Raw genomic sequence first — 25,960 nt, forward strand, 5'->3', positions numbered from 1 at the left:
ACATTCCTTTTTTTTTTTTTTTTTATCGGAGTAATAGGATGTTTAGAAAAATTAGTCTCTAAGGGCACTTGGGTGGCTCAGTTGGTTGGGCAACCGACTTCGGCTCAGGTCATGATCTCGCGGTTTGTGAGTTGGAGCCCCACGTGGGGCTCTGTGATGACCGCTCAGAGCCTGGAGCCTACTTCGGATTCTGTGTCTCCCCCTCTCTCTACCCCTCCCCTGCTCACGCTCTGTGTCTGTCTCTCAATAATAAATAAACGTTAAAAAATTAAAAAAAAAAAAAGAAAAATCAGTCTCTAGAATAATACTGAATTAGGGATTATAGTTCACAGACCGTGCTTTTAACTTCACAATGATCCCACATATCTTATAAAACGTAATTTCTGTGTTTCGTGCTTTTTTTTTGTTCAGTAATTGTTCTAAGATCCTTTTAAGGATGAGTATCCTAGAACAGCATATTAGATACAAAACACATAATTTACAGTGGTTAGAAAATCGATCAATAAAGATTCACTAATGATCAGTATTGTCTAAATACCACAGTCATGTTGTAATGATTTTCACACCTTCAAGACTATATATCAACAGGTATTTTAGAAAGTTACCCTTTTTAGGTACATTTGCTATATTAACCACAAGTGTCAAACAAATAATTTGCCTAAGGCAACTTGGTATATTTTAACACTCTTAGAGAAATCCTAACCAAAAAACAATACAAAACAAAACAAAATAAAACAAAACAAACAAACAAAACACACTCAAGTCTTGCAAATCAGAAACATGGTAAAGATGCAGCTAACTCAAGCAAAGGGATTCCTTCTGGCTCTCCACACCCTTCCCCCTATCCCACTTCCAGAAGACTAGTTCCTTCTTTCCTCGGCTAGAGTTTGACTTTACAGTCTTAAAGTCTGGCAAAAGATTAAAAAAAAAAATGCAATAGTCATTTTCGGGGAAAAAACACACTAAAAGGTAGAAAATACGTAGTAGTCATTTTGAAAAGGAAGTATCATGCTTAACATGGGCTAGTGCCTTGTTAAACATCATATAAGCCTGTTATAATATAAACTTTAATGATCTGATACATTATCGCAAAGATCTGCTCTTTAGTATGGAGCTAAATTTAAATTTCTGTAGTCAACCGTAATGGCTCTTGCAGAACAGATACGGTCTGTTAAGCAGATAATGAACGTTGTCACACTGTGCACACAGAACGAAAAGGAGTTTTCTGCGAGTGGAGTAGTTGCAAAATGTTTTAGTAAAAAACCGTAAGAAATACACACATCCTAAGAGACTCTAGTGGTACTGAAAACAGTTATCAGGGCAACTGGGTGGCTCAGTCGGTGAAGCATCCAGCTCTTGATTTTGGCTCAGGTCATGATCTCACAGTTCTTCGTGAGTTGGGAGCCCTCATGTCAGGCTCTGAGCTGGCAGTGCAGATTCTCTCTCCCTCTGTCTCTGCCCCTCCCCGACTCTCAAAGTAAATAAATAAACTTAAAAAATGAAAATACACTTATCCACCGAGTGAAGAAAACCTTTAAGAGAGCATACTTACTTCCCTTCCAGGATGAGTTGGAAAAATTACTACAGTTACTATTAAGTAGGATGCATTAGATTTTACAATTTTAAGTATGTGAATAAAAATGACTCTGCATTCTGTAATTGAACAAACTACAATAGAATACTCGTAAGAGCACCAAACTGTGAATTCCAAATGCTCCAAATGCAGCCGTGTTTGTAGTTCTGCTGCTTCTTGGTTGTGAACATCTCTTATAAACTACAAATCCAGGGGCGCCTGGGTGGCTCAGTCGGTTAAGCGACCGACTTCGGCTCAGGTCACGATCTCATGGTTCCTGAGCTCGAGCCCCACATCGGGCTCTGTGCTGACACCTCGGAGCCTGGAGCCTGCTTCGGATTCTGTGTCTCCCTCTCTCTCTGCCCCTCCCCCGCTCATGCTCTGTCTCTCTCTGTCTCAAAAATAAACATTAAAGAAAAAGTTTTAAAAAAACCCAAAAAACTACAAATCTATGTGCCTGTATCAGTTATGATTAAATACTGGCGATTTCACTGGTAACGGGATAGGTAATTCAGGACGGCCAATAAGTCACATTCCTGACACACTTCTTTTCATCCAATGATCAGGCAAATGTGCCAGTTAACTGGGATCATCTTGCTTTTTAAATTTTCTATTATTGCAGGTACTAGACTCTCTTTTCTGTTACTTTTGCCAGTATTTACAGAATTGCTATGCAAACAAGAAAGATAAAAAAAGCAAATCTTGCAGCGGCTAAGAAACAAATGTGTAACAACTTACAGTTCTTGAACAAAAATAAATGTTGTTTCATAGACAACACCAAAAATACAACATAGTGGCTTCTGAGTGTTCTCGTTATTGTACGTCTGAATATTTCTCTCCTGTAAATGCAGATCTGCGGGGTGCCTGGGTGGCTCAGTCGGTTAAGCGTCTGACTCTTGGTTTCAGCTCAGGTCACGATCTTACAATTTGCGAGTTCGAGCCCCAAGTCGGGCTCCACGCTGCCAGTGCAGAGCCTGCTTGGGATTCTCTCTCTCCCTCTCGGGGCCTCCCCCTCTCTCAAAATAAATAAACAAACTTAAAAAAAATAAATGCGAAGCAGGTATGCAATGGTTCATCAAAGATTCCTATTTCTATCTCCTATTGAAAATAGCAACTTCCTGCCTCCCAAAGCAAGCTACGTTCTTCTTGTGTTTTCAAGGATGTCTGGACACACTTTGGATACCGACCTTATTTCCTATGACCCTCAGCACACTCCCGTTATCTGTGGCTCAGTGGCCAAACACAGTTCCTTCTCTCTCTCTCTCTCTCTCTCTCTCTGCCCTGGAATATCCTTTCTCCGTTCTGTTATCCAAATCATATCTGCACTGTATTATCTGTACAGTTTTGAAATACTATTCCAAGCTACCGAGAAAATTATCTTTTTCTTAAATCCTATTATACTTATAATTTTAAGCAGAGCTTGGCGGTTAGCATATGCTTATCATCTTTCCCACATGTTCTTTGAGACGAAGGGCAAGGCCTTCAAAAATTTTTCATTTTTAAGCTTTCATACGGTTTAACGCTCCTAGGCTTATGGTAAATATTCAACAGAGAGGTTTAATTGATTAATATTACCGAGCAAAAGGTTAAGTCCAGCCAGGGTGCTAGCTGAGTATCCCAGGAAGCGGAAGACTCCAACAGGTGTGGTGAGTAGTGGAGAGCTAATCTCCATGCCATGAATGGTCTTCAAGGGCAGTCCGATTTGCGATATTCTCAGAGACTACAGCTCAGCGTCCTTTCCTTGGCTCGCTCACCATTGCTGACCCAGACACATCCTCCCAGTTGGCAGAGGACTGGTTCTGCTTAGAACTTCAGTATACGTTGCCAAAAGCTCTTGCCTCTTAAATACCAGCTTCCTGATTTCCTAAAATTATCTGGAAGAAGCTCAAGTGGAGGGTGGGATTCACGCACAAAAACGTGGCAGCTGAGGAAACAATCCTTACGGTTCGGAGTACCTCACGCGCCCAGTTCCCATGATCAAAAGAGTCTACTTCTTTCTGGAAGGAGGTTTTCTGTTGTCAGCGGAAGAGCAAACACAGCTTCGCGTTGGCTTTTAGAAAAGACACAGGAGGAACTATTTTCGTGGCTTTTTGTCTCTGAACTGCTTTCAAAGTGTACTTAGATACGATGACCGCGGCTCTTTCAATCTCGCTTCGGTGGAAGGGTTTATGGAACCTCACCATTTCGTTACCCAGATGCAATGCTAAGTATTTCATTTTAAGAAAAAAAAAAAAAGACAGAAACTGAGAGCAGAGGAATATTCTAGTCGGCCAACAGAATGTCATGTGTGCAAGCACAGTGTTGCTGATTTAAATCATTCAGGTAACACAGAATGGATAGTCTGACACTGAAAAACGGGTCTTGCCTCACTGTTCCCTCCTCCCTCCTGCACCAATACAGACGCATTTGGGCAACCAGTCCTTTTTTGTTGGTTGGTTTGTGTGCCTATGTAGGAGACTGCGCGTTAGGATGAAGCTTCGCCTGTGTTCTGCAGACACTTCACCACGGGATGGAAGGATCCCGACAATGCTACTGTGGGCAGAGCTGGGTCTCGGCTGCAAGGAGTGATAGGCCCAGTTGTCACATCTGTAAAACGGGGATAAGGATAACACTTACCTAAGCGATTTAAGTACGCACAGAACTTAGGAGAGTGCCAGCCTATGGACACAAGCATTAGAACTGTGCGTGCAGCCGCTCCGGGAGGGGAGCATCGCACAGGAGCCGTGGGTTCACAATGTCTGAGCCTGAAACCCAGATCCATCACTTCCAGGTTGTGTGACCTTGAGCGAACGTGCCTCAAAATCCCCGGGTTTCAGTAACATGTATACAGGGGGCGAATCTTAACTACCACACAGAGCTGTGAAAATTAAATGTGATCGATCTTTAAAACCCGTAACCACTGTTGTCCGAGGTACAGTCAGCACCCGTTAGCTCTTCTTGAATGACGGTAATAATTAGCCAAAATGAAATCGACCAATAAAACATACGATGTTAAGGAGATACAGAATAGACAAGTTCAGTGACCTGATATTTCACATTTCCTAATTTGTGAAGTGAGGACGGTCATTCACAGAGATCTCGTCAACACCAAATGAGAATGCAGGCTGGAAAGAATGGAACAGAGGTTTCACACATAACAGCGTGCAATCAATAGACTCTAAAGAGAGGAGTTCTACACAGAGGTGTTTACCTTCTTGGGTAACAAAAAAGCATAGCTGTTCTTTAGCTAGTACAACGTTGTAAGAGAAATAATATAATGAAACGGGTTGTAGCACATAGCTCTATAAGCTATTACATGCAAGGGTGAGATTTAAAATATGTAACAATCAGTTCTTCATGGGACCCGGCCAGGCATATTCAATGGACACTGACCGCCACAGCTGGGTGCACAGCCTCAGCAACAGCCCAGGTCATACCCACTCGTAAGAGACTGGGGAATAAAGTCATGCGTCATGAAACATCACTTCCTCAAAAACGTCCGGGGACATTTATCTTCGTAAATTTCCCTAGCATATCTTTCTCCAAGCTGTTATCTTCTACAACCTCCATCATTCATTTACAAACATCCCGTCCCGAGTGCTCAGCGGACAACCCCCGTCTATAAGTAAAAAGTGGTTTCAAGTTGCTTCTAATATTACATGAAGTAACATAAGGGTAGGTAATACAAATAATGAACCTCACAACCTGTAGAAATGAAGGTGTTTATCCCTCTCTCTCTCTTGAAAGCAATCATATGAATTCAGTAATGTATTTAAATGTGAAAAGAGTCACTAATACACCACAAATCTGAAGCTCCAAGCTCTTTGATTCTATGTGGCTCTAGTTACTTACCTATAAAGAGGGGAAAAAAAAGTAAGTCTATATACAGTCTCCACTTTTTTTTTTTTAATTTTTTTTTTAATTTTTTTTTCAACGTTTATTTATTTTTGGGACAGAGAGAGACAGAGCATGAACGGGGTTGGGGCAGAGAGAGAGGGAGACACAGAATCGGAAACAGGCTCCAGGCTCTGAGCCATCAGCCCAGAGCCCGACGCGGGGCTCGAACTCACAGACCGCGAGATCGTGACCTGGCTGAAGTCGGACGCTTAACCGACTGCGCCACCCAGGCGCCCCCAGTCTCCACTTTTCATAGGCAACTACACAATAAAGACAACTTTTTTTTTCTTTTTCAGTTTATTTATTTTTGAGAGTGCAAGCGCAGGAAAGGAAGGAAGAGAGGGAGAGAGAGAGAATCCCAAGCAGGTCTTGCATTCTCAGTGCAGGGCCCAATGTGGGGCTTGAACTCGTGAAACCGTGAGATCCTGACCTGAGTGGAAACGAAGAGTCGGACGCTCAACCAACTGAGCCACCCAGGCCCCCCCATTTTTTTTTATGTTTGTAAGACACTTTTCTAAGATATGTTCAGGACATTCCTGAAACTGAGCCTTGCTAAGTTATTTAAAGATCTTGGGAAGTATATCCCTTTGCTATACCCATGCCCCGTGTAAAATATCACTCAAGTCTTTAACTCTAAAAAAGAAACAGAAAATGGATTGTTTGCTCGCTAACTTCAATAAAAGGCAGATTTTAACAAGTGTTTGTACTACTTTCCAGGAAGAAGGTTTAGATGTGTGTTATGATATTCCCTGATTCGCAGGAAAACAAGACCATGAGGATAATATGCATTTTCTAATTCCAAATCGTAAAGAGAGCTATTCAGACGCCATCTTGGAAGGCAAGAAAAGCGAGTGTGCAGAACTGATCGTGGTGTTTTGGTCCCACTATAAAATCAAGGCGTATTCTTTTGAAGTCTCTAGTGATCTTATAAACTGAGGTTTGGACATAAGTGACAGGAGTGTCCTGCAACTGAGTGACACGATTTTCAGGACAGAGAAACACGACGCACAGATGCAGGTTTCGAGAATATCTACGGGTACCTTAAATCCAGGCTTAAAATTTCAATTTAAAATACCGTAAGTGAACATTTATCCAAACATCTCATGATAAATTCTTTGGAAACACAAATTTTAATGCAACGATTTGCTCTAGCGGGAAGAAATGTATCGTGGATTAGTAAGTAAGATGAACTATGGTGTACTTCCTTCCATACATCGGCTTTTGGTGGACCCTTGTTCACAGAGCTCTTATGCCACGAAGCCCGTTTAACTTTGTTTAATCCAGATGACTCCAATGTCATTAGTTTACCACTCAATACACAAGCCAGAACAAAAGAAAAAGCAAAATCTTGAGAAGTCTTGCCCCAGTGTTCAAAACTTATGGTGACAGATTTCTTATTTCTGAAGGGAACAGAGAATAAGATGAGAAATTACTAAGGTATAAAGTTGGGTGAGAAATAAGGACACAGATCACTGTAAATTATAAAGCCTCACGCACAAAGATACATGTGGAAAATTTTACTGGAAATAAGCCAAAATGGTGACAATGACTATTTGTAGGATATTCACAAGTTACATTTAGCTTTTATTATAAATAATATGTAGATATATATATATATATAAATGTATATATATAAATATATATTTAGCTTTTATTGTAAATAATATGTAGAAATATATATGTACACACACACACACACATATATATATAGTAATTGGTAAAAATCTTTTAACTTTCCAAGAAAAAAATAGTATTCTTAAAAATCTATTCTGTCTTTCATATTTTAACTAGTAACATAGTAGTTTTCACATAACATCTATAACTTACTATATATTTAAAGCTAATGAGTGAACTTAGTATTTCACTAAATTCACTCCCTTCTTTTGGGTTGTTTTGAAATCCTCACATGTTCCCATTCTCACCACTAGGTGGCGAGCATGCACCAGATTTCCTGAAATAGCATTTGCCTCTATTCTGATGCTGAAAATCCTACGTGCGTCTGAGACATTTATACCTGTATGTTGCTGATCTGTAAGAAATAAAAACTTCAGTAGAGACCACAAAAATAATTTTGAACATATCTGAATTAGGTAAGGGATGATGAGAGAAAGAATAGCAGTCACAACACTAAGTGTAAAGAAAACTGCATTTAAAATTTTAATAAAGAATCATAAAACATATCGGCTGTAATGTTAAAAGTCTATTCACGAACATTTGATCATTTTTCAGTATTGTGCCGCATGTTTATAAATTTTGTTCCCTTTTGGTAATTAATTTTTTTTAACTTATAGTAACTTTTGTTAATGCCAAAGTCACTAAAATTCCTTCTCACTTATTAGTGTTATGTCTCCCTAACTGCTTTCCTTTTTATTATTTATTATTATTATTATTTATGATCATTATTATTTTTTTTCACCTGTCTTTAAATTCCAGTACAGTTAGCATACAGTGTTATATTAGCTTCAGGTGTACAATATAGTGATTCAACAATGCTGCACATTACTCAGTGCTCATCATGATAAGTGTCCTTTTAATCCCCTTTCCCGATTTCACCCCATCCCCACCTATTTCAAATCTCCCCTCTGGAAAGCATCAGTTTGCTGTCTGCAGTTAAGAATCTGTTTCTTGGTTTGTCTCTTCTTTTCTTTATTCATTCGTTTTGGTTTTAAATTCCACACATGAGTGAAAACACACAGTATTTGTCTTTCTCCGATTCGCCCATTTCACTTAGCATAATACTCTCTAGATCCAACCATGTCATTGCAAATAGAAAGATTTAATTCTTTTTTATGGCTGAGTAATATTCCATTGTATATATACATACCACCATCCATTCATCCGTTGATGGACCCTTGGGCTGCTTCCATATCTTGGCTATTGTAAATAATGCTGCAATATGCATAGGGGTACACGTATCTTTTCAAATTAGTGTTTTGTCTGATTGCATTCTTTTTCAATTCAGAAATCCACTAAATGCTACCCTCAGGAAATAGTGAAACAAAATGGAAAATAAAACCTGGCAGATGTCTCTCTGAAACACTGATATTTCACATCCTTGTGCTTTGTGGCTAATGAAACGATCAATGGTAGGTGAGTTCAAAGCCAAAGAACATGCTACTCCATCAAGAAAATTTGGAAATGGAAGTGATGCTTGATCCTACTTTTCTTTTAATAATAATATCAGCTAAATAACAGCTCAAATGCTCCCTCGTGTCTCCCCGCACCTGACCCAAATCTCATTCTCTCCATGCACATTCTCCGGCTTCTTGCCTCTCTCAGATTCTTCGGATTTGTTTAATGTGAAGTTTGTCAAAAGTTCACCGCCTCTGTGGGTGCTGCCACACGCATGCACACGCACACGCTCACACGCCCACATCACCGAGTCTTCTAGCTCTGCTCACTTTTCTTTCCCATCACTTCTCCAATCTGAAGTTGGGATGCAAATGGTTGCAGGAATGTGTAGAGCAGCAGCAGGGTGAGGAGACAACTTAGAAGACATTGACACGTCCTTGCTTCATTTGTAGAATTCAACTTTTATCAGCCTTGAAGACATTGATTTATCAAAACTTTCTGATAGTCTGGATGCTCTAGAGCCTACCACTTTGCCTGAGAGATGGAAATAAAGCTTATGTTTATCATAAATATGGAAATGTGATACATATCTGCATTAAATATTTAAGTAATGAATTTATGCTAAAGAGCAAAATCTAGTGCACTTGGAAACGCAATTACTTTTATTCACTAATAATTTTAATTGATCTAGACGACAGAGACGATTTTCCCTCTGCCTCTCAGAACCCTGCAGTCAGGTCTCCAGGGTAATCATAAGAGGCCCCCCTTCTCTTCTCTATCCCAGGGGATCCTGGGAAGCCTACAAAGCCTCTGACACTCTATTTTCTCCTGGGCTTACCCTTCCAGCTCTGACTCCCATCTGAAGTCCAGATTTATACCATACCAGCAAGTCCCGACATAACTTCTTCTGGGGATTCTAAGTACCATCTTAAGTGAAACATGGCTAGATGATACAGAAACGATTGTTACCTTACTCCTCTTTAACTACCCCTTCCCCACATCATGCTTCTACTCACACACTTTCCTGATATTAATAAGGGACATGAGTTATTAACATTAAGGCTGCTAAGCCTGAAGGGTTAGGGTCTTTCTTGAGTCTTTTCTCTTTCAACACCCACGTCCAAATAGCCTTTAGTTGTGTCAGCCTTATCTATCTATCATCTATCTATCTATCTATCTATCTATCTATCTATCTTCTATCTATCTATACATCTATTTATCTATTATCTATCTACCCATTATCTATCTATCTATCTATCTATCTATCTATCTATCTATCATCTATCTACCTATCTCTTATCTATCCATATATTATCTATCTATCTATCTATCTATCTATCTATCTATCTACCTATCATCTAGCTAGCTAGCTATCATCTATCTATTATCTATCGATCTATTATCTATTATCTATTTATCTATCATCTATCTCTTATCTCTCTGCCCATCTATTATCTAGCTAGCTAGCTAGCTAGCTAGCTATCATCTATTATCTATCCATCTATTATCTATCATCCATCTATCTATCTATCTATCTACCATCTATTTATCTGCCGAGTTCTTGTTGCCATCTCCATTGGTACAAGTGGCTCATGGCCATTTTTTAACACCTGGTTTTCTATATCAGATCCATGGACAGAGCAGCCAAAGGAAATTTGGTCATTTAAAAGTATAAATCAAACCATTGCTCATCCCTGTTTATAACACTCCAAAACCTTTCTTTAACAGAGTGAATGCCAAACTCCTCAATACCCCTTGTGCTCATCCAACATCTCAACTCAGCTACCTCTTGAACTCCAATGTCACCCACCATAACCATGGCGCACTGAGATCCACACCCTTCTCCATCATGTTCGTCTAATTTGTTGTTTTTCCAAATACTTATTAGGACTTTAATTTATCTTCTTAAATTCACTTCTCTGTACATCATTTGTCTCCTCTTATAAAAATGTAAGGCAAAGGAGTTGTCTTGCTCACTGCTGTATAACTTGGGCTTTGAATAACAAACACATGCCATTTTGGAGGTGCTTAATAAATACCTACCAACTGACAGATATCAGAACAAAACTTTTTCAACAGTAAGATAGACATGGAGTGCCATCTTGCCATTGTATTCTGACAATGATTTTATTTTATTTTTTGAGGTTTTAAGAAGTTTCTATTTTTTCATTTCATTTTTTAATTTTTTAATGCAATTTATTGTCACATTGATTTCCATACGACACCCAGTGCTCATCCCCACAAGTGCCCTCCTCCCTGCCCATCACCCACTTTCTCCTCTCCCCCACCCACCATCAACCCTCAGTTTGTTCTCATTACTTAAGAGTCTTTTATGGTTTGCCTCCTTTTCTCTCTGTAACATTTTTTTTCCCACTTCCCTTCCCCCCTGGTCTTCTGTTAAGTTTCTCAAGATCCACATATGAGTGAAAACATATGGTATCTGTCCTTCTCTGCCTGACTTATTTCACTTAGCATAATACCCTCCAGTTCCATCCACGTTGCTGCAAATGGCAGGATTTCAATTTCTAAGAAATAACTAAACTTTTTTAATGAATTTAATGGAAGAAAATAGCTAACACATCAGAGATATCAATTATGAGTAAGCATCTGAGCAGGAATTCAAAGCCTTCAAAGACTGGATTGAAAAGTGTCTAGCTTGTTACGTTTGAATCAAGATATTCTAATTCCAGAAAAATATAATGTAAAAAAATAAATATATTTGGTCATCCGAATTGTCCCCAAAACAAATGTTTTGTTTTTCCCCAAATAAATGGAAAAATTTCCCCTGCCACCATATTTTAAACTTAAAATGGCCTTCAGGCTATGCAATTAGAGAAAATGACATTTTATTTGAAAAATGCTGACCAGATTTCAGGCCAGAAATAGATTTGTGCCTCTTCTCTTCATCTCCTTTATCATCTTCATATATTTTTTTGAAAGATCAATATCTGCCTCCAAAACTCTATGTTCCAATGTGACTTAGTTATCTGTCAAAAGATCTTGAATTATTAAGATGAATTTTAATCTCTTTTTTAAATACAAGAAAATCTATTCACAAATTTCAATTTAATCCCACTCACATTTATTAGATTCCCCCAATCTTTCTGCTAGAATTGCATATTGCTACTGTCCCAAAAAGACAGCATATTAAAAAAAGAAAAAGCATCTTCATGAGAAAATTATATTCCATAGATAGAGATCATTTCTTTCCTCACATAGCACATGAGACACATCGTGATCTTATCCATTCTATTTGATCCCAAGAATGAACATATATTCGTATACTATAATTATGTCTGCCTTGCGTCAGCTACATGATGATTTATTCATCGTCCCTAATTAGATAGGTCTACAATTACCAGAAGGAGGATATTGCATTTCCTTGGGGTCTGTAGTCTGATTATTACCAGTACTCAGACATGGATCTCAGGGTTTGTTTTCATGACTGGTGTACATGTCTATAACAGTTAGCTGGTTGAGACGTGCTGTTCCGTTAAAGTCACTAGATTTGGTTTCATTGTTGTAAGTGCCAAGTCCCCAAAGCGGGAACTGAGGTAAATAAAGATTAGGGTGGAGAAAATGAATGGACCATCATAGCCTCAACTTCGTGATCCTCCTAGTTCAAAGGCTAACAAGTCAGAATAATCATTTTCTGTCTCCATACAACAAATACACGCCATCTACTTTCAGTGATAGACATAAACTACAACAGCTGTAAACTGAGAATCAAAGAGATCAATACATGTTATCCTCAAGGATCCTGCCAAAAACTACAAGGAATTTGCTGCCTTTATTCTTGTCCACAATATCTCTGGCAGACTGACAACCTCACCAAGACAACACTGATCAAAACATTTTGATGGGGGGGGTGCCTGGGTGGCTCAGTTGGCTAAGCATCCCACTCTTGATTTCAGCTCAGGTCACAATCTCACGGTCATGAGATGAAGCCCCACCTCGGGCTGTGTTGGGTGTGGAGCCTGCTTGGGATTCTTATTCTCCCTCTGCACTGCCTCCTCTCTCTCTCAAAAAAATAAATAAAAAATTCGTTGAAAATTCTGCAAAATTGTCTAAGTAATTCAACACATACACATGGAAACCAACATTATTTAAAGGAAGACAAATATTTTAGTCTAAAAAATCATTCAAGAAAATTGATTTTAAATTTTAATTATTCCACCAGCCTATAAATCTATAGACATACTTTAAAAAAAGTAATTTGAGCCAAGTATTACTTCCAATATTAAAATATTTCTGATCGTTATCCTCTTTATGGTACAACTGGACTCAATCGCATGCTTAAGAGGAAGGAAGGGTAGGTCCCTGGAAGACTATACAATTTTATATTATTATCCCTTGCTCAAAATTCTCATTATATTGAAAGTAAGAAACTCCTGACTATAAAGGTTTCAGTATGTTGGTATCCCATTAATGGACACAACAGTTATCACCAACCATTTACCATTAGCTCTGTTTTGAACACATATATTTAAAACTCACAGCTACTCTATAACCTCTCCTTCATTTTCTGGAAAAGAAACTGAGGCTTAAAGTCAAGGTGTTATAGATAAGAAAGGAGAGGAATTAACTGACTGTCACCAAATGGGTACTCTTTCATATATTTTCATACTATTTTGATTTTTTTATCAATTAAAACACTTTAAAAATTCTTTTAATGTTTATTTTGAGAGAGAGAGAGGGAGAGAGAGCAAGGGAGGGACAGAAAGACAGGGAGACACAGCATCCGAAGCAGCTCCAGGCCCTGAGCCATCAGCACGGAGCCCGATGCAGGGCTCAAACCCATGGATTGAGAGATCACGACCTGAGCTGAAGTCGGAAGTTTAACCAACTGAGCCACCCAGGTGCCCAAAACACTTTTTTGAAATGATCTGTAATTTTGTTTTGAAAAATGCTTAACATTAATTTTAGAATTCAAAACACATACATGCATGCCAAAATTATATATTTATATATTTATGATACATTCTCTTCTTGTACTTTTCCTGTAGTAATAAAAACATTCAACTTTTTAATAATTTCATTATATAGAAGAATACATATTTAGTAGTAGGGCATGAAAGGGACATGTATTTAGAGACACCATTACCATTTGGCATGGTGTACCTTTGGTCTTCGAGTCCAATAAACTATATTTTTCATACTTTTAGGTGAAGAGTTTATCAATTTAATAAAAACAAAAAAATAAAAACAGAATAGGAACAGCAAACCTACTGTGGTAAGCTGAATAATAGCTCCCAAAGATGCCCACATCCTAATGCCCCGAATTTGTGAACGTTACTTGATATGCAAAAGAGACTTTGCAGATGTGATTATGGGCTTCAAAATGTGGAGATTATTCTGGATTATCCAGGAAGGGCCAATGTAATCACAGGCATCTTTACAGAGGAAAGGACGAGCTCCAAGGGACAGAATGTGATATCTAACAAGGAATCCAAGAGAGACAAAAGGTGACCTTGCTGGCTTTGAAGGAGAAGGAGCTGTATAACCCACTCAATGGGAAGAGCACAGCTCTAGAAACTGGGACAGGTGAGGAAATGCATGCTTCACTACGGCCTCTCAAGACAGTGGCCCTGTTGACACCATGGTTTCAGCCCAGTGACATCTATTTCAAATAATACATTTTTGTTGATTTAAGCACTAAATGTGCTGTTGGAACAGCAATAGGAATGAAGCCAATGTCCCTATTTACACCAGTAGCTAATTTCTTGGAGGAATCAGAACACGATCCACCAGCCCCTGTAGATGTAACTATGGCCACACAACACCGCAACAGGGGCGGGAAAGGCCGAATTGGGAAAAGAGATCTCTGACATGAGTAGCCAATGGCTTTTGACTAGAACACCCTGCAAGTCATAAGTCACGATTCGCTATGAAATGGTCAAGAGCAACATTTTCTAACTACTGACATCATTTAAAATTAGAGAAAACTCAAAGATTCACTCATGGCACCCAGAGGAGGAAGGACTGATGTCACCTCTAGTGCTCCAAGGACATTAGAAAAACATAGGCTTAGCCATCAGCATCTGTCATGCCATAAACAAGCCATCAGGTGAGTGTCTTGCGGGTAAAAAGTGGAGAAATTCTAGTGTAAACCATGGTGATTATTTAGTCTGAAAGAACAGGTCATTAGATAGTGACCTGTCCTCACCTGTTGGTATAATTACCACCTCCCAGAAAACCCTATTGATTAGTTATCATTTCCTGACATCATAGATGCGTCTTGATTTTCCCAACATAGAAAAGAACATCTATATTCTTGTTTTCTTGGATTTAATACATTTCTTTAGAAAGTCATATCAAAGTTATATTTATTGTTTTTTAAAAAAATGTTTACCAAAACAATAACTGTTCATTGTAGAAAAATCATAAAACACTGAGGATCAAAAAACCTCGACACCTAAAATTAATCACTATTGCTACCTTAAATGAATTGCCTTCTACACACATGCATTACATATACAGCAGACACTCTATATTAAATATTTATCACATATACTTACGATATACTTTTATGTGTGTTTTGTTTGATATTTGCTTTGAGAATTTTGTTTTTTTCACATAGCTCAATGTTTGTATCGTTCTAACACAGCATCTAAAGAGTTCAAAGAATATATACAGGTTCCAAGAAGCATTTAACCAAGCCACTTAATTTTCATTGGTTGAATGCTTTTAAACATACTTATCACTAATATATACATATAAGTTCAGATCAACAGAAGAAAGCATGCATATATTCTCGTTCTCACACCATCTACAAAACTGGGTATTTTATTATTGCTATATTTTTAAACAACTGAATAGATAAAAACAGGCCTGATTCCTACTGGAATTTGCATCTCTTTGCTTACTAACACAGACCAGTGTATGTTTCCTATACCAACAGGCCATTTCTGCTTCTCTATGAATTAATTTTTCACTTTATTTGCCCCATTTTCTTCTCGTTGGCTTATATAACTTTCTCTAATTGTCTTACACAATCTTTATTCTTTTTTAAAATTTTTTTGTTTTATTTATTTTTGAGAGAGAGAGAAAGAGAGAGCGCATGCGCACAAGCAGGGGAGGGACACACAGAGAGAGGGAGACACAGAATCCGGAGCAGGCTCCAGGCTCTGGGCTGTCAGCACAGAGCCCGACGCGGGGCTCGAACTCACGAACTGTGAGATCGTGACCTGAGCCGAAATTGGACACCCCGCTGACTGAGCCACCCGGGCACTCCAATCTTTATTCTTTTCATAGTTAAGAATATTTACCCTGCTGTTTATGTTGCCAATTATTCAATTCAGCTTTTCCTTTTTTATTTTAATTATGTTTTTATATTAACGCCTATCTTACTTTTGATGCTTATATATATGATACATCCCCTAGCCACACGATGTTTTATGTCTACTTTAGCAACAGGTGACAAAATAGGACACATGTGCAGCAATTTTGCCAGCATATTCTGCGTCGTACTGATATTTCTATATATGCCATCTGGTATTTATGCAGCTGTATGACAGATATAAGTAAATATTTCCTGTATTAACAAAGTAGTCTTCAATGTTTCAAAACGTACCAACTCTTAACAGTGAGGCATGGAGATCTCTACATTAAAACATCAGTTTACAATCAGCAGCATGGCTTCCTCTAATGAAGGTCATTTTCTCTCTTGGGTGAAATGCAGGAAAACACCATGCCTTTGGATCTTATCATTTACCCCAAACTTGTAACTGTGTTGGGGCTTGCTTTTTCTAGAGAGCAAATGAAACATTATTGTTGTGAGTTGATGATCATCAATATGTTTTGGTGTGTATTCTCAGAGAGCTCCTGAGCTCAGTGCACTTGGACGCTTCTAATCAAACATCTCTGCAACTTTTCACCCTTAGGATCCACCAAATTTAGTTTATTGAGGTCACAGAACAATTTTACTTGTATCTTGCAAAGCTGGGCATGTGCACTCCGGCGGACAGAATGTAAATTGTGGACACAAGAGACAGATGGCATGCCAAAATATGCTCCAGACAAGAAACAATAATAAAACTAAACGGTGAAATAATAATCGCTCACTGTGGCCAAAGAGCAAAGATCCTACTAATAGAAACAAATGCTGGAGAGAAAGGAAAAAAAGACCCTATGAGAAAAGAGTAAGGCTTTTTAAAGTACAGTGTTTCAGTGGATAGTTTACTAAAGTCAATGAGGAAGTACGTGGTGACGGGTGGAGCAGAGTACCAGATGTAAATGAACATGTTCTGGAGTGAGTCACACGCTCATTCAGTTGGAATGAGTGCGGTAGCACCATAAGAGGACCGAACATCCCATTCATCTCTGGGCCATCAGCGGTTGGGTGCTTACGTATTAGATGAAGGAACAAAATGGCGAACGAAGGGATTACAAGTAAGTATCAAAATGAAAACACTGATGCCTAGGTTAATAACATAGTGGTCACTCTACTTTTAGGGTCAAGCTAATGTTAGAGTGATTGCTTTTTATATCTTTCCTACAATTCTACCTTGCCGCATCTCCTCAACTACCAAATCTAGAAAAAGCACGGAACCAGTTAATAAATCATAATATATCAGTTAATATATATAAGTGACATATACAGATTGACATCTGGATTATCTATGGCCTTCAAAAGTGCATATTGTTACAACAGGAATGTGTTTTGGTTTTCTATTGCGAAGTAACAAATTACTACAACCTTCCCGCCTTACATGCAGGTCATTGGGAGCACTCAGTCTCTTGGGTCGCTGGACTGAGGCTCCCCCTTTCTCCCTGGCTCTCAGATGGGTAACATTCTCGGCTCCCAAAGCCTACCTCCATGCTCTGCCACATGGTCTTCTCTACAACGTGGCAATGTGTGGGGAATAAGTTTAAGAATTCTCTGAGCTTGCACCAATGGGTTAACAAAGCTTAGCGGGGAGAGTCACCACAGGATGAAAGTGTCCAAGCACAGGTAGAGTCGGAAAGTCGCTGCACCTGGGCAAAAGAGCCCAGGATTAATCGTGAAATAAAACAAAGCATAGAGGGAAAAGCAGCTATAGGGCAAAAGTGCCTAGGGCGAATTAGTGAGAAAAATGCGTGTTAGTGAGGTGGCACCCTCTATCTGTCTAAGCCCCTAGAAAAGTTAAAATAGACACGGTGCCCGGTGCCTGCAGTAAATGGCCATCTTCTCACCACCAGGACGTTGTCTTGACCCTGACCCCTAACACCACATACCATCAAAACCCCTTTTCTCTCACACACGAGTTAATGATCACTGTTGTATTGTCTCTGCATGTCCGTCACATATGTAAGCCTTCTGATCCTAATAAAACAGAAACAGGACCCTTGCTCAGGACTCTTGTCTCCTCCCCGACATTAGCCTCTCTCATATTCAATTCTGTGTCCGCTCTTTTGCTGCACAAGAGAGAACTCCAGACTCAAAGTCGGTGACAGCAGCATGCTCCGTAAATGCCAGCAGGAGTATTTGCTACAGGTTAGAATGCCTCTGACTTCTTGCATTCATGCCTTTTAGACCTTCTTTTAAAACGGCTTAAAGACTATTACCAGTATTTTTTGTGTATACTCAGCCCCGCCAGGACAGTTTCCCTTTTGATTAATTCAGAGTCAACTGATTAGGGACCTTAACTACTCATGCAAAATCCCTTTTGCCACGAAATGTAACATGATCACGGAGTGACATTCCATGATGCTCAGATTCTTCCTGCACTCAGCGAAGAGGTATGTATAAGCTCTATACACCAAAAGGTGGAAATGTTGGAGTCATCACTGCCTATCACTGTGCACTCGTTGGCTCCCAGTGCCTCACTCTTGTCATGGATGCAAAATAGATTCTCCCTTTCTCATGGTTCCCGTGAGTATCACCGCACTACAGCACTGACTCAAAGTCCCAAACCTCACACCTAAGCCATCTAAATGTGGTACAGAAGAGGCTCCGGGGTTCAGCCCTTATAGGAGTCTAGACCGTAGCCCCAAGAGACCATTTTTCCTCCCCCCATTAAACCCCAGTACCAATGAGACAAATCACCTGTCCCAACACTCCAACACACAATGGTGGGAGAGGCACAGCATCATGGGTATAGACAGTCTGGTTGGAAATAGGGAGAATGGAGAGTAAACGGGAGTCTCTGATCCATAACAGTTTTGAAGTCCAGCAGGGCAAATGCTGGATTTCTTGGTACTATGTTTCCATTTCTAGGAAAAACCCTCTGTCGCTGTGGGCTTCATTCTCCAGGCTTGTGGTGCTATGCTGTCACTCTTCCTTTCTATGAATGGTGACATACGTTTGCAGTTGGGCACTTTTATCTGATGGCTCCATGCCACAAGAACTTGGGGGTTCTGATGATGTCTCTTCATCGGTACTCTGCCTCTTTCAGCCCAAACCAAAAGAGTTTCTGCTGAAGTGGTCTTCTCAAGAAGCCCGTGGCCCTGGCTTGAAATTCACTGGGTTTTGCTCTCAGACAGATGCTCACCCAAAGTCTCTGATGCAATCCTGTCTCTCCCCATGGGTCCTGCTGAGGTGGCTGAGGGTCAGCGCCCTAGTCCTCCTGGATGCCCTCCAGTCTGGAAGATCTGTGAGGCACACCTCCAACCTCCGGAAAGGGCCCTTCTGTTACCGACACTGTGCTCTTCTGCTGTCTCTGGTGATTTAGCAGAGGCTATACGGTCACACATTCAGCCTCATCCCCTGCCATGCGTTTGGCAATCACTTCTGACTTTTAACATCTCTGCCACCTGGAGAGGCTGGCAGTTTTCAAAACCTTCGGGTCCTGATTGCTTTTTGCTCATGGGTTCTCCCCTCAATTTGCTTCTTCCCTCTCATGAGCTACTGCAAGCAGCAAGAGATGCCAGGCTATGCCTTCAACACTCTCTGCAGTAATTTACTTAGTCACGTAGCCAGTGTTGGTCCCTCAGCAGGTCCTGCCGGACAATTTCTCTGAGCTTTCCACCACGGCAAAACAACGATTTCCTTCCCCCGGTTCTGTCCCAGCCCTCCCCAGCAGCCCTCGGAGTCCAGATTTATTCTGCCCATCTAACGCAATGCAGGCCTTTTCTAGCATGCTCCTCAAAATTCGACCAACCTATGACCACTGCCTGATCCCATGCCGCTTCCACATTTTAGGTATTTGTTAGGGCGACACCTCACTTTCAGTACCAAAACCTGCAGTAGTTTCCCATTGATGTGTAACAAATCAGCACCAGATTAGCATCCATTAGTCGCTAGCTTAGTATGTTCCAGAGCAGAAGTCCCTGGTTATAATTTTACTTGAGTTGAATCTTGTAGGGCATAGGAAAGTGGAGTACTGTAGGATTATAGCATGTTTGTACAACGTGTAGACAGAAGGCACAGCGGATAAGACAGAGGCATCAAAATTCAGGTTGAAAAGCACATAAACGAGTATTGCCATGTCTGAGCTATATGACTGATGTAGAAGTGTTCCCTATTGTTATCGTCATCTTTATCATTCATCATCTTTAGAAAATGGGAGCTCTGTCCATTCCTTACAAGTGACAAAGTCATCCACAAGAGAACTTATGAGCTTCAGAATCAGGTCTTCGATCCTTGGCACGGGACTGTTCAATCACTAAGTATGGAGTTTTGGGTGCGCAGGGAAAGTCAGTTACCTTCCCTGGATCTTTTCTTATTCTGTCTGAATTCACAAAATGTTTGGGATTAGAAGAGACAGTCCCTGAGCTCTCCTTTAACATCTAAAAATATAACAAACAAAAACCAGAATCAGACCTATACGTACACAGAATGAACTGATAGTCGCCAGAGGGGATGGGTTGGGGGGATGGACAAAATGGGCGAAGAAGGTGGGGAGATACAGGTTTTCAGTTATGGACTGAGTAAGTCACAGGACTAAAAGGCAGAACATAAGGAACAGAGTCATTGATGTTGTGACAGTGCTGTAGTAGGGCAGAGGGGAGCTACACTTGTGGTGAGCGTAGCATCACGGACAAACTTGTCAAATCACTAAGTTGTCCACCTGAAACTAATGGAACATTGGGTGTCAACTCTACTCAAAAAAATACATCGTATGGTCCCAACATGAGACCTTTTGACATATATTAGAATATTGTTGAATGTGCTGTAAGCACTTCTCAACGCTGCACTGGGCATACTGCCTAATAAATGCTAAGAACCAAGAAAAACGTCAAAGTGGTTTCTTATTATTTGAGTAAGACAAATCTGGTCGTTGATTTCACACCAATAGTTTTCACTCCATATGTGTGTGGATGTGTATGGAGTAAGATTAGAGGCATGTATATTATTAATATTATATATGGATTATATAATATAAATAAGAGAGTATATTACATATAAACTATGTTTACATATATGATATATATACTATATAAGTGTTATACCTATCATCATCAAGAAAACAAAAAGGTAATGCAAAATACTTTCTTAGCCACCATTATGGACTAGAACAATACCATTTGGGGAACTTGAAATGCCAGAAATAGAGTTCCTTTATTTCCTCATTAAAGTCCTTAAAATGACCTAAGCCACTCAGTAGCATCACCGAAGTATTAGCACTGATCAAAGTTCATTTCTTGTTGTTTTGAAATTTTCATCTCTTATCTGGAATACTTTGACTTTGGTACAGAAAGGCTTAGTCCATACCCACACACGTCATCACACAATGCCTTTGATCCTTGGCATGTCATGGTTGAAGTCCAACCAGTTTCAGCCAAAAATAAAAAAATACAATGCAAAATATCAAAAAGCTACAGAGGAAACATGACATGGACGATAAATTTGTTCTAATCAAAGCTATTGTAAACTTTATGAGCTAAACACAGAGAATACTACTGTACCACCTGTCACTGACATGACCGTGATAAGCCATCCACTGTGCAGGAACATAAAAATTGGGGTGCTTTCCTCCTATGGAGGACGGATGCCATGTTTTTTCTGGATTCAACTTTGAAAAGTCCACCCGCTTGAAGGACTTCTGGAGATCGTTTACATACCTGCATGAAAACTCTTCCTTTCAGCTCAAATAGAAATACTCCCAATGGCATCTGCACAGTATGACATAATGCACCATTTCTTGTACCAGCAGGATCTTAAAGACTCATGGAACTCAATCAGTGTTAGAGTTGAACGGGATCGGGGGCGCCTGGGTGGCACAGTCGGTTGAGCGTCCGACTTCAGCCAGGTCACGATCTCGCGGTCCGTGAGTTCGAGCCCCACGTCAGGCTCTGGGCTGATGGCTCAGAGCCTGGAGCCTGTTTCCTATTCTGTGTCTCCCTCTCTCTCTGCCCCTCCCCCGTTCATGCTCTGTCTCTCTCTGTCCCAAAAATAAATAAACGTTGAAAAAAAAAATTTAAGAGTTGAACGGGATCAGTGAAGTTTACCAGTTTGTTCCCTACAAAACTCAGACATTCCCCTACACCATTCACACCACCTGGTGGCCCATTTTCAGACTGACTGCCACTTAGCCAGAGCCTGTACCCTCTATGGGAATCTATTCAGTTTGGGAATACCACACATCCTGTGAGCTACACGTTTTTCCTAAGTATCGCTCCAACATTTCCCTGCAATTTAACAAACAAATCTCACCTTTCAGACATCAATCTGTATCACCAACGTAAGTCTCAGGTAGTGACCACATTTAGAACAAAACAACAACAAAATCTCTCAGATAAACTATGCCGCTCTTCCTTTGACTTTGTCTCATGATTCTAGTTGCTTCTGCATCCTGGCCAGCCACTTCCCATGGATGATCCTCCTTATTAACAATACCCAGAACAGAATAGGTGTTGCAATCTACAGTTTGACCAGTGAGGCTCCCCAAGAGCCTACCTTCTTTGAATTGTTTACCTACCTTTCCTTCATAGAAGCTAATACTGCAAAAGATATTTTTTGCCAATTGTTAAAAAAAAAACAAAAACAAGCTTTAGCTCATACTGTGTTTGAATGAAATAAAACTTTAGGAAGTCCTAGGAGGCAGGGCTCTTCTATACTATTGTTGTTTTAGTTGATACTTGAAACCTAAGGATGTATTTTTTCATTTTTATCCCCATTGCATTTTACGGTATCGTGTTGATAAAAATAGATTTTTGTGATGTTTTAAAAAAATTGATTATATTATCTAACATATTAGCTAGCCCTTCCTTATGTGTATCTTTTAAATGAAATATGAGTTTTCAACATATTATCACCCAAGATTGATAAGAATATCAAATAAGTACCTTTAACCCCCCCCCCCCACCAAAGGCAAACCTATTGGTGACAGTGGGGTAATCAGCAAGGACACCAAATGGGCTGACCTTGTAGTCTGAATTTCTTCCCACTCTAACCAAGAAAATGACGAGATTTTTTTTTTTTGGCCCAATATCTTGCTGACATAAAAATGCACTACCTCTAACATTGTGATCAACTGTTGAAATGAGGACACGATAGCAACATGCTGTTTCAATCTGCAGTAATCCCAAGAAAGATAATGCACTCCATGGTGGAATCAAGATTGACAAAGACTGAGACGTTTGCCACTTCCAGGGTCCCAGAATTCTCCAACTGGGTAATCAGACAGGAATTGAAAGCCAAACCTATTCACTACATGAAAGAATTGTCTAATATATTTCATATTTATGAATTGAAAAAATATTGGATGCTGTGCCAATCACTGAGAAATTCTGGCAATTTCAAAACTATTTTTTTCTATTTATAAATATATAGTTTCAAAATACAGGCTGCTGATTTCCTAAAGTGGAATTTTTCAGGATTATTTTTTTTCATTTGTATAAATTTATTAAACATGAATTATTCAGGGTTTCTGAAGAACATTCCAAATATATCTATTAATGTGACTCATTATTTGTTAGAACATAATTTTCTAAAATTGCTGCGGTTTGCACATAACTCTGGATATCACCCATGGTGCCATTTTAAATATTTTCTGAAACCTTTTCTATTTACTCTCCTCCCAAGCAATTCTCTCTCTTTGCTTACTTTAATGGGAACTTGGTCGTCTCAGACCTATTTGCAATAAATGGAATTGCAAGAGAAGCTTACTAAAGAGAACCTACCAAATATTTTTATGCAGGTTTTTAAGACTTAAACTCAAACTTCATCAGAAGCTGCTGAAGTTCCAGACGCTTCGTAAGAGCTAAACCAGAGACAAACAAAATCCTCATTTCCCAGTCGACGCGGGAACTGTCTTAACCAAGGCTATCATGCGTATGCTAAAATAAGGAAGCAGAATGTAATAGGTAACTCTCTCCCGTCGCTGGATCAGAATGAAGGAAAGGGAATCTCAGTGTTATTAACACCTTGTTACAACGCACCCCACTGTGCTCACGCTGCATGGACAAAACACAATTAGCGGCTTACGAGACTTGCATGGTATGACATATGTGAAGGACAAATAGTCAAGTGCAGAGAATCTTACGTTCTTGGAAGGATGTGAACAGCATCTGAAATCTGCTGTTTCGACTGCCCTCATCGGCCCACATGCGGATGACCCCAAGACCTGTGCGGAGCATGACGTCATTGGCCACGGTGCTGCAGAACTTAGCCTTGAGGTCCCCCACGGAACTGCTCCCATCATACACGGCCACAAAGTTCCTTTTGCATTCATTGGAATTCTGCATCTCGTAGTCCAAGAAACGTAGGTAGATCTGTAAAGTAACAACAAAGCCGCGGTCATTTCCGCAGATCGAAACACGCAAGTAGTTCAGTGAGTACCAGCCTCTCTCTCTAGTCTCACAAGGCAGTCTTGATTACACTCAGTCTTAGGATTTTTCTCCTGGGGATAGCAGGAAATAAAGATGTACAACTAACCTCAAACCGTGCTTAATATTTTTTCAAGTGTTATTTTCCTTTCTTCATGGACATACATGGAGCATAATACCTTCTTTGAATTAATAGTAACGGAAACAGAAATGGTGTCGAAAGATAGTCTCTGATTTCACATTGTTTAAATCCCTTCCCATAACCACACTGCTTCCTTTTTCAAGTAGAGCATGTTAAAAAAAAATGTAAAGGAAGGGCGCTAATCTATGATTATTCTCACCACAACATAGAGCCAAAGCCATTTAGTTAAGTCCGCATAAATAAAAATTAAATTAACATTTAATGGGTAACAATGTCCCATGCAACCTACACCGTAGATTATTTTTAAATACTCCCAACTACTCTACAAAGTTTTATCGTCCTATTCAGACGATGAAACTAAGACTCCGCGGGTATAAGCTGGAGATCAGACGGGGTCTCTCTAACTCCCAAGGCTCTGGCCCTTCCACAATATAACGCTGCTGCCGATGACGCTGTTTTGTGATCAACATATTATTTGACTCTGTTCCGATGGACATTAAAAAATCACAAGCAGTTAATTTAGCTACAGAGAAGTTTGAAAAGAAGTCATCTGTCCGTGCACGCCATCAGTTTGGCATTACCTACACCCTGGCCTTTGACTTTGTCCCAGACACTGTTAAGGGCCCTGGGGACACAACAGCGGACCAAAGAGTGAGGCTCAGTGTTGAAAATATGTGTCAATGAAACCATGACACCAGGACGTAATGTCACAGCAAAAGAAGTGATATAAAGAAAAAAAAAAACCAATCTGTGCTCTGTGACAGGGATATCTGGAATAGTTCTGAAATACAGAAGGCATCCTCACAAATAACTTACTAAGTGACTAAGTGTTTTCTAACACGCAAGGCTGTGTATGGGATAGTTCCTCTTCTATTCCCTTCTGTCATTAATGCGGTATGGATGTAAACCAAAGACACGCGTTCACCTACAAATCAATCACTTCCATCTCTATATTCATTTTGCTCATTTATTCATAAACTCTGAATCCCATGAAACAAAACTTTCTCAGATTCAGTATGTCTGCCCTAAATTTAAAAGTGTCAATGTTTCAAATTAAAAGAAATTTCTCTTTTGTCCTCAATGTTCTAACTGAATGAGGTACTGATCTTTATTAATTTCACCTTCAGAATGGTTGTTTTCCATCTCTGACAGGTCTATGATATTTCAGCCATCTCCTGCCGGCCCTGGATATGTCCTAGGTTCTTACTTTCCAGTTCATTCCCACAGCCCGGCCCAGTCAAAGTTATATTTCTTTTTTTTTTTTTTTTTTTTTTTTGTAATGCTTATTTATTTTTAACAGAGAGAGAGAGAGAGAGAGAGAGAGACAGAGCATGAGTGGGGGAGGGGCAGAGAGAGAGGGAGACACAGAATCCGAAGCGGGCTCCAGGCTCTGAGCTGTCAGCACAGAGCCCAATGCGGGGCTCGAACTCACAGACTGCGAGATCATGACCCCAGCCGAAGTCGGACGCTCAACCTACTGAGCCATCCAGGCGCCCCCAAAGTTATATTTCTAAGACACAAATTTAACAATCCTACTACAATCTTTAACTGACTTCCAAATAATTATAATTTTTTTTAAAAAAAAAGCTTAAAAATCACGAACGGGC

The 25,960-nt window shown here is 39.8% G+C and overlaps 1 protein-coding gene across 13 annotated transcripts in view; it reads right to left on the reverse strand.

Moving 5' to 3' along the window:
* NETO1 (neuropilin and tolloid like 1) overlaps window positions 1-25,960 on the reverse strand; it is a 129,529-nt gene that overhangs the window by 26,143 nt on the left and 77,426 nt on the right. For 11 of the 13 annotated variants that reach the window (XR_006707267.1, XR_006707266.1, XM_045457081.1 and 8 more), the window contains one exon: window positions 23,929-24,157. Coding sequence is in view for 11 of the 13 variants with exons in the window: in XM_045457081.1 (XP_045313037.1) it covers window positions 23,929-24,157 (229 nt within the window). In the remaining 2 variants the exon portion in view is untranslated. Of the gene's footprint in view, window positions 1-6,710; window positions 6,850-8,305; window positions 9,056-23,928; window positions 24,158-25,960 lie in introns of those variants that run through there. The other 2 variants (XM_045457086.1, XM_045457085.1) reach the window with 2 other exon arrangements.

The sequence above is a fragment of the Leopardus geoffroyi genome, chromosome D3 (genome assembly GCF_018350155.1).
Source record: "Leopardus geoffroyi isolate Oge1 chromosome D3, O.geoffroyi_Oge1_pat1.0, whole genome shotgun sequence".
Taxonomy (NCBI): domain Eukaryota; kingdom Metazoa; phylum Chordata; class Mammalia; order Carnivora; family Felidae; genus Leopardus; species Leopardus geoffroyi.